The sequence below is a fragment of the Aspergillus bombycis genome (genome assembly GCF_001792695.1).
Source record: "Aspergillus bombycis strain NRRL26010 chromosome Unknown contig00107, whole genome shotgun sequence".
Lineage (NCBI taxonomy): Eukaryota > Fungi > Ascomycota > Eurotiomycetes > Eurotiales > Aspergillaceae > Aspergillus > Aspergillus bombycis.
The window spans coordinates 37479-47037 of record NW_019170109.1 but is presented as its reverse complement, the minus strand read 5'-3'; the positions used below and the strand labels follow the sequence as shown (position 1 = coordinate 47037).

At 49.3% G+C, this 9559-nt stretch overlaps 3 protein-coding genes across 3 annotated transcripts; all 3 read right to left on the bottom strand.

Annotated features, from left to right (window-relative positions):
• Positions 1-597: 597 nt before the first annotated feature.
• On the bottom strand, positions 598-1816 carry ABOM_009726 (DUF92 domain-containing protein; the record flags this gene model as incomplete). Its single annotated transcript, XM_022536854.1, has 3 exons — positions 598-1225; positions 1318-1526; positions 1631-1816. The coding sequence occupies 3 exons, from the start codon at positions 1814-1816 to the stop codon at positions 598-600; spliced, it is 1023 nt and encodes a 340-aa protein (XP_022385326.1).
• A 669-nt stretch (positions 1817-2485) lies between these two features.
• On the bottom strand, positions 2486-3665 carry ABOM_009725 (putative pyruvate formate lyase activating enzyme; the record flags this gene model as incomplete). The annotated part of the gene is made up of 2 exons (XM_022536853.1): positions 2486-3196; positions 3270-3665. 2 exons carry the CDS (start codon positions 3663-3665, stop codon positions 2486-2488), a joined length of 1107 nt encoding a protein of 368 aa, XP_022385345.1.
• Positions 3666-5470: 1805 nt separating this feature from the next.
• Positions 5471-8429, bottom strand: xlnR (putative C6 transcription factor; the record flags this gene model as incomplete). Its single annotated transcript, XM_022536852.1, has 3 exons — positions 5471-5614; positions 5674-7997; positions 8054-8429. The coding sequence occupies 3 exons, from the start codon at positions 8427-8429 to the stop codon at positions 5471-5473; spliced, it is 2844 nt and encodes a 947-aa protein (XP_022385324.1).
• Between the last annotated feature and the right edge of the window lie 1130 nt (positions 8430-9559).

Here is a 9559-nt window from a genome sequence, read left to right as displayed (position 1 = left end):
ACAAAATTAAGTCAATCACCAAGGATAGCACAGTACCAGAAGCGCTGCCATGAAGACAAGAATCGGCAAACAGAGGTCCTTGTGACCATACCACCAAATCCAGGCGAGAGGAGAAAAAACCCGAGGCTATGGGTAGAATCAAACACCAAATATCCTTCCGCAGTGCGGTGGTCGACCCTGTTAGATTCCACTTACGAGACGGAAATATTCGGGTTGGGATATGACTTGGCTCACTGCTGTAAAGAACTCTCGCTTTCGCCCGCCGCAGGGTCAATTTACGTTCAACCTGTACACGTACCCCAGGGACCTAGCATCGTGCACATGTCTGACTAATATTTTCCCAGAACAGGTCTATTGCCCCTCCACAGAAATGGGAGTCTATACGAAGATGAAGGGCAACTCTATTACCACGAAGGGTTGGTTTACTCGCTCGTAGCTGCCCAGGCCGCTGTTTATAACTCAGTGTTGCCATTCTTTCTATGCTGCGGCCATAATATCCTTTTTTCATGCACTAAAACCATCCACTTGATAGCATCCTTGCATAGCAACATAATCCCATAATCCACATCACACATCCAATAATACAAAACCAACCAATTAACTTAAAACCCCAATATCAAAAACTGAAATACCCCAAACCCAACCAGCAACTCCCATAGCACCCACACTCATAATAAACGCCATCAAAACATTAACAGCATTATTGTCCAGCAAATCCCTTCCACTCTCAACCTTCCGACTCTCATGCAAGGTCTCAACACCGCCCTTCTCACCCTTCCCCTGCTGCACAGACCCAGAAGCAGAAGCACAAGCACTCGAATATCCCGTAGCACCCCCAGCCCTAGGATGAGGATGAACAAGCACCTTCTTCCCGCCCTCTCCCTCAACAACCTTCCCCGTCCGCTTATCAACAACACTCGCTTGCAATAAGCCCCCTAAAACACTATCCAGCACACTCCCCAACGTGCCCCAGCCCGTAAATGCAAGCGTCCAATACACTCGATCCGTAAGACTGGACTCCACACAGAACGGCAAAAGCACAGCGGACGCCAAAGAGACCGTAAATGCGCCGAATATGCCCGCCAAAAGACCCGTGGCTGTTACGCCGCCGTTTGTACCCGGTGGAACGACCCGGAGTGTGGGTGAGGTGATCAGGCGGGGCTTGGATTTCGACAGAATGCCCAGTTCGGAGGAGAAGGTATCGGCTGCTACGGAGGCGTAGTTGCTGTTTTTGTGGTTATCTTCGTTAGCATTTACTGGCCACCTCCACCTCCATCTGGAATCAAATAACGAGACAAAAGAGAAGGGGGAACATACGCAACTATCCCCACAATCAACAAATCTGCCGCACTCCTACCATTTTCGAAACACTCCGCCGACGACTCACTCAGAACATAAGTATGGAGGAGAATAAGCACCGTCGCGACGACACTATTCGCCAGAACCTGGACGTGGTTTCTTTGGCCCTCGCCGCCTTCCGATCCGGTCGCGGAGAGGGTGAGTTGAGCTTTGATATCGTGTTTAACCTAGATAGCGATCGGTTGGGTTAGTTGCCTGTAAACCTTATTTTTTTTGAGAGTTCATGGAATAGGTCCCGTGTTCGGATCCCGACCCCGCGACGTATCCGTACCTTTGTGGCTTTTGTGCCGCCGAAATAGAAGACAGCAAGGAGGGCGAAGGGTGTTGACCAGGGGTGAAGCGCGTGGGCAGTTGCTGTTAGAGCTGCTGTTGCGAGGCCAAGGGGAGTGAGGGATTTGCGGGAGTAGGCGCGGTGGACGAGGACTATTATTGCTGGGATGGCGATTATTGGTTTCATTTTCGTGTATGTGGTTTTGATTTTTAGTGTTGTTGTTGCTGGTGGCTGTGGTGGATGTTGAGCTGGAGGGGTTATAGCATGATCTGTTATGAGTGGGTAGTGAAAGGATGAAGGGAAAAGAATTGTATCAGGTTGAGTTGTTGTCTTGTTAAAAGGGAACAATAGCCTACAACTAAAGATGATAAGCTGAGCCGCGGGCGGAGTTAAAACTAGCTGAGCTCCCTGGTGGGTCGTGGGTCGGTGTCATCGGCGGATCTCACGTCCGACCTTTTTGCCCTCATGGGTCCTCTTTAGTCTAGAATGACTAGATTTCTCGATATTGTAATATAATACAGCGAATTTCTATTGTTAGTTGTAGAAATAACGCATTTGATTATATGCAAGCATCAACGATGTAATCTTCGGCCATCTTACCGAAGTTCCGTAGCTGACTTGTATAGCTGGCTGTTGTGGTAGCTAAACATGCATCCCATCCAGCTTCGTATACGCATTGCCTGAAGTCTCTGTCATGCCATCATTGACTGAGCTACCCAGTAACCTTTCTCATCTACTGAGAGGCTGGGTAGGTGGAAAGACGTGAAACAACCAATGCCTGGCGCCTCTCTAGGTCGACAGATACTATCTGTAATAGCCATGCTCAAGTCTTCTTATCCGGTACTGGACCAAGGTTCACAGATGAAACATGGAGCTATCCTCATTCGCCTCACAAAATCTCCAAAGCCCAGCTGCAACGGCAGCATCCCTGACACAACTGAGCTCATCATCGCGGATCGCGCGGTTGATTTCTGCATACCGCACTTCAATCTCTTCATCGCCTTTTGCATTCCTCGTTGTTCGTTTCCTTTTCCCTACATGTGCATCCGGGTGATACTGCTCCATAATATGCACATAGAGATCCTTGGACACATTTTCAGCCAACCAGCGCATAATCTCTCGACCCTCGTCCTCCTTGCCAGGCATTACCAAATGTCGTAGTAAGACGCCCTTCTTAGCAATCCCATCTGAAGTAAAACATAAATCGCCGACCTGTTTATGCATGGCCTTTATACTCTCCATCGCCGTCTTAGTGTAATCTTCGGCTTTGAGCAACCGCTTCGACGTACTATTCCTCCACACCTTGAAATCAGGCAAGTAAATATCAACCAGGCCATTTAGTAACTCGAGAGACTCGAGGGAATCAAATGACGACGTATTGTAAATAATAGGAATATTGAGACCCATATCGCGCGCCGTCAGAATCGCGAGTGCAACCTGCGGCACAACATGTTCCGGCGTAACTAGGTTGATATTATGGCAGTTACCAACTTGTTGAAGCTTCATAAACCAATCCGCTAGTTCTTCAGGAGTTAAGTCGAAGCCATTTCGTTGGTGGGCGATGTCCTAAGGAGTTTCGATTAGCGTGATGAGATTTGACAAATGCAGAACTGTCGCGGGGAAAATAGGTATGACATACATGATTCTGGCAGAACACACAGCGCAGGTTGCATCCTGAAAAGAAAATGGAGCCACTACCATTGAATCCCTGAATACATGGTTCCTCTCCACGATGTGGTGCGATCGTGTTGACCTTGACTGTCTCAGCGCCGATGAGACATACCCCGGTTTGTTCGTACCGGTTTACTCCGCAACGGCGTGGACATAAGTTGCATTCCCGTAGATGTGCATAGGCGAGAGAGCGTTTCTTCGAAGCATCTATGGATGTGAGCAGCTGGTAGCGTGGGATATATTCATCGAGCAGAAAGCCGGGTGGAATTCCTATATACCGCTTCGCAACGAGAGGTGCAATGGACGGTCGCAGATGGAAATGGTGAGATGATAATTGACAAAGAGATCTTCTTAGGTGATTCATAATTCAGCACGAGTTCCGGGGTAATCACCCATCTCGTTGATTTGCAAAGAGACAAGTTAGGTGGAGGATGCAAAGCGGCGAGATATATATGAAAAGTCCTTATCGTCGACAAAGAGCTTATCTCAGCAGTGACGTCATACTTGGAACAACCTAATTACATTCGATATTATTGGAGCGTTTCCTTTGCTGTCTCATATCTATCCACTAAGGTAGCATAATCCAGGTACCAACTTAAACACAGGCAAGGTCTGACTACTAGTAGTGCTGGCCCCAGAAACCAGTACTATGCACATACTACGGCATTCTCCGCATATACGAGCGGATTGGCACAGAAGACTGATGCCTCAGGCCTGACAGCATGCCAATCTCTTGTATATCTTCACTTATAATGTATAACAATACACTCCATCACTATGAATTTAGTCTCAAAAGAGCCAACATAATATGGAGACACTAAGAGATACCTTGGCCGACCCTGCAAAGAACTCATAGCCATGCCCACCAGCATACTCAAAGCTGAAGTGGCACTCCTACCAGTCCATATTGACCCTTGCAAAAATGCCATCCACAGGTGACCCAGATGGTTATCTTAGTAAGTCAGAACTAAGGCTAACCCAGCCTCAGCACCTATTAAAGCTCTAACCACTATCCAAGTCAATATCCACGGTATTCCAAAGCGAGAATTACTCGAAGTACTGCCCGTGATTACAGGGGGGATTTACCCCTGATCGATATGGACAGAGTCTCGGACGAATATGGAATGGCTGAGGCGCAAAAATAAAAGTCTCATGGAATTTTGTGGCCGAACCCTGCATGTAGGTATCCGCTTCAAAGGGCATGACTATTTCAATGGCGAAAACTGGTATCTCTATGTTGTCGATAAGCTACGTAGGAAGTATCCGTTGGGTCTTTATGAGAAATCGGAAGATATGAGCGGGTCATAATCGTCTGGTTAAGTCTAGTGCGCTGCTTGGGGTATGGATTTTGTTGTTATGTACTATTTCTATTGATGCTTAGGAGCTTGTTAAGATAAACTGAGTTTTCGGTCCATGTTGTATTTGCTAGAGTATGGAGTTGAAAGAGGGATAATATACGTGTTTTTAGCGTTGATGAAGTGTGCTGTTGACTGTACCAACCACCTGGAGATACATATACTATATCTACAATATGCCAGGCACATGAGACGCGGCTGGCTCTTGAGATTAGTCCAAAACAACCGGGAATCTCCACTCTGGAGTGCTGTACCCTCTGGCTGCCACAATCTTGACGTTGCGTCAGGGGCACTATATTCAGAATAGGGTTTCTAGGTACAGGGCAATATGTGTGCATTATTGACATGTATTGGCTTTTGAAATGTGGGTATATACTAAACTATACTGCTGTAGAAATCAAGCCGCGATATAAACAGTATAACGGGAAATAGTGTACAGGTCGCATCAACAATAAACGAAAAGCCAGATGGCGAAAGCTATATACTGAAAATAGAGTATCAAAGGGGCTCTGTCCGTCCCTCGAATGAAGCGCCAACTTGACCAAAAATACGTGCCGAGCCAAACTTCGAGGTGCAATGAATTTGGCGAGAAGCAAAAATATTCAACGATAGACAAGTTGGAAGACTAACGAAAAAGAAAGGAAGCAGTAACCCAGCCCATACACTAGGCTGCCTTTTGAACTCCTGGACCCCGAGGCCGACCGGGCCTCTTTCAATTAATAAATGTCATGAGATCGCATCACATCGTCAAGGTTGCCAGCTATGCGGATGGCAGAGATGCAGGTAACGTGTTATTTGATGGCGGCGGCGTTCATCATAGCGCAAGTCCACTGCCATCACCGGTCCAGCGGTAGAGGGCTAGCACTTCTCGCCTACGCTGCTGCTGTTCACCAAAATCCTCAGGCATGCGCCCACGAACCTGCGCTAAAGCCGAACGCATAACCTTACGGAATGTCCTCTGAGAGATAAAAGTATTAGGCATCTATCAATACGTAACCGCTCAAAGGTAAAACTTACCTGATACTCGGTGTTCAGTGTCACGACGCAAGCCTCGTGTGCACGAACAATCGTCTCGCATGCGCGGACTACACTAGGACTGACCTCACCCTGAAGCTTATCGGCTGCTAGCAGTAGCAGAAAACTACCCTGCAGAAGATATATTCCGAAGAAAAAGGGCATAAAAGTTATATCTGGATCGTACTCCAATATGTCAGCTGCAGCATCAGCAGCGCCGACTGCATGACTCATTGCGGCTATGAACGACTCCGAAGAGATCCAGAGATCATGATCCTCAAGCAAATTGATAGGGTCCCATTTCCCAGCCAACAGGACGTGTAGAACGTGCATAATGTGGGTTCCGTAGGCGACCACCATTTTCGTATGCACGATGGACTCGTTCACCCGCGACCCAGTCGTACTAGTCGAACGGCCCGATGGGCTCACATGGTCCAAATGAGATCCTTCCATAGCGGCCTCACTTTCCCCAGCTCCAAGAGCTAGGCTGCTAGTGTAGCGAGCCTCGAATTCTTTCAGGCTCTGAGAATATGTATCTAGTTGACGGGTGATCTCCAGTACTTGGTGGTCCCAGTCTGCACTATTCCGGAAGACGCGGCCAAACCGGGGATGTTCCTTTGCTTGTTGGAGGTCGACAATTTCACCCAAGATTGTCATCAAGGGTAGGAAGAAACCGAACATGCTGTGTCCTGTACACTCTACCTGGGGACCTACCTGACGGTAAGTGGCACCCGCAAAATCGCCAGCCTGCCATAAGTCATCATTCATCGGCTGGAGGAGTCCTTCACACTCCTTGTCCAGTAATGTCAGAGGGCGGTTATAGCAGAGCGCTAAGTGGCGATCTGTTGCATAGAGCAGCCACCAAAGACGCCGGCGTTCTTCTCGTTCCTCCTCAGTGACATTGAGAATCGTGCTTCCAGAGCCACCTCCGACTGATGTAACAAGAGGAGGGGGGTTACGTTTTGACATGTCGACATCTGTATCGTCCTCAGGCTCGCCGTCCTGTCTCGGCTGGGAGACATTCGGCGGCAATTCACGTCCTAACTTCAATTCGCGAGCGAGAGACCATGCTGCCGTCCACCAACGCATGCTAGCTGCCTTATATTCGCTGGCAGATATCACAGTCGCTAAGTGAACGTACGTGGCAACGTCATCTACGGCACCTGTTGCGCTACTTTGAGCGCCAAGTTGATCCATGGAGACGCCAAAGCCGCCCAGAGCCACACCGTTAATGACCATATTAGCAGCGTAGTTGGGAGATGTTTCCCCCGGGGCGGGGCCATGGATCAGCGGCCGGAGTAGGCCAACCGTAAGTTCCAAGAGCTTTTGGCATACTCTGCCCCGAGCCGATGGCGGAGATGTCAGGAACGCTGCATCACTCGTTTGCGCGGCAACCCATAGCATACTAGCCAATAGACCAGGACTGCATACCCTTGGCTTTGTGGGATGGAGAAACGACTGTTTTCGGAAAATGTACCCGACCACATATGGGGATTGTGGCGACAGGTGGGAAGGGGAGAAGCTGGTAAAGTAGACATCGAGGAGATCACAGGCCAGTGACTGAGGAATAATCGAGGCAATATGAGGGAGGACGGGCTGGAGGACAGGGTACCGCAAGGTGCTGGAAAATGGAGGCATGCTAAAAGAAGCAAAATTCGCAGGGGATGGCGAAGGGAGTGATAGCCATCCTGGTGATTGCGCTGGGGGTGATAAGCCTAGAAAAGGCGCCGGGGGGTTTTCAGCAGAGTTCCCGAGTCGGTATTGGTTTATCGATGGGTGATTTGCTTCTGGCGCATTCATCAGAGAATAAGCGCCGTCATTATAGCCGGAATTCAACCCTTGAGGTGGCAATGCCCCCGACGGAGACCGGGTATTTGCGCCGGATGGATGTAGCATCTGCAGTGAACGAAGGTCGGGAACAGATATCTGTGGTCGATTAGAATCATTTAGAGTGCCGAAGTGATTCATGTGCATGGCATCAATTGCACCACCTAAGGATGGCCGAGGGTGGGGAGTCTGTTGTGAGCCCTGCATCCCCGCCATTCCTGACACATCCGAGTGCTGCCCTAATTGCGATTGTCCCGCTGTCGTCAGGTTTCGGGCGGCATCAAAGGTCGGATCGTACCTCCCACTGATCTCTTGCGTTGATTGACCATCCGATGGGGTATGCCGTTTAGCTAACGATGTAGAGTCGTTGGATACATTGCCGTTTGACGTCGGTGCGGTGCTATTGTTAGCTACGGTGGCGGCAGCCGCAGCGAGGTCCTTTTTAGATGCTTTGCCACGTTTTTTGCGTTCTCGAGCATATTCACAAGTCAGGCCAAATTCTGCCCAAGAATTGTCAGCATTTAAAGCATCGCGCAATGAATAAAGAAATCACTACCAATGCAATGCGCACATGGGTTTTGCCCATCGCATTTCGTCCGAAGCTGATTACATTGATCACATGCTCGACTGATTCTTCGGCGGACGGGACCGGAGTTTGAACTTTTGCGGATCGTCGAGCGGGCCTCTGCCAGTTGGTCTCGTTGAGGCAGGTTTCTAAACCCGGTGGTTGCGTTCTGGGTATGCTGGGTGGAGGATTCGTCGCTGTAAAGCTGCTGGCCAAGGGGTTTGGCAATTGAGCTTCTAAGAGGGTTAGGGACTCCGCCGTCAACGGCACTGGCCCCATTGGCCTCTCGCGACAGCTGCAGTTGCTCCAGCGCGTATTGCGAACCCTCGGCGAGCGTATCCAGCCCAACCGTCTGGGATTGCGCCATTCCGACCGGCTGGGTACCTGAAGAAAAAGGAGAGAAGGAACGCGCGAAATGCTGAATCGAGGTCATCGACATTCTCACCGGGCAAGGGAAGCGACCGGTCGATCTACTGGTACATATAGGAACGCGGTTGGACAAGATTGGCGGATGTGGGGAACGGAAATGAAAAGGGAAAACGGAGGGCCGTTAAGGCCCCAAAATCACGTAAAAGTGATACTAGTCAGTTAAGTAGATATAGTCCGTCACATCGAATGAGGAGCCAACCAGGGGAACAATTTGGAGTGAAACGAATAGGTGTAGCGAGTCAAAAAAAAAAGAAACGATGTAGTGAAAAGGCAGTTAAGAGAAAAAGAGAGCCAGAGATACGGGTCAGTGGGGAGGGAGAAAATCGGCTCAGAGGCCAGGGTCAGAACATATTGCCGACTAAAGTAATCGGGTCGGGAGAGAGATGAAGGGAATGGGTCTTAGACCTGGGGAACCACAAAAAGGATGCTAAGGAGGACTTTAGCTTGACGATTTGAATTACCTCGCGACCTTATAGGCCGGAGAGTCACCATGAACGAGTCAACAGCAAACGACACGAGGGGACGCCCCCCCAGAAAGCCACTGAAGCATACGAGAAAACCGGGGAAGGAAAAGCACTAAAAGCGCTAAGACGGAGACTAAAGGTCACGAGTGGATGGCTTTAGCCATCGGTCAGGCCACAGGGCGACGGGGGAGGCGCGGGAGATGGTAGATAATCTCTCTCCTCATGAGGCAAACTTGGTCTAGGGCTCCGCCGAGATCCAGGTTTAGGATGACAAGATGACGATCCGTTTTAATACCCGCTTCCTTGTCCACCGGTGTGAGTGATGGATAGAAAGATGTGGAGTCGTAGCAGTTAGTAGTTTAGAACTGGACAAACCAATAAATGACAGGAAAAGGACATAAGTAAAAAGGCGGGGAAAAAGGTCCCTCACTTTCGGATGAAGGTGCCTGCCGGGGCTGGGTTCCGGATCGTCAGGTCAAGGTGGGGAGGGTGATAGGTGATCAGGGTTTGTTTGTCCTTTCCATACCATCCTAGTTTTTGATTGTTGGAGCATCATTCTAAACAAACTCATTACCATAGGGAATGAATGACCGGGTGGATGTTC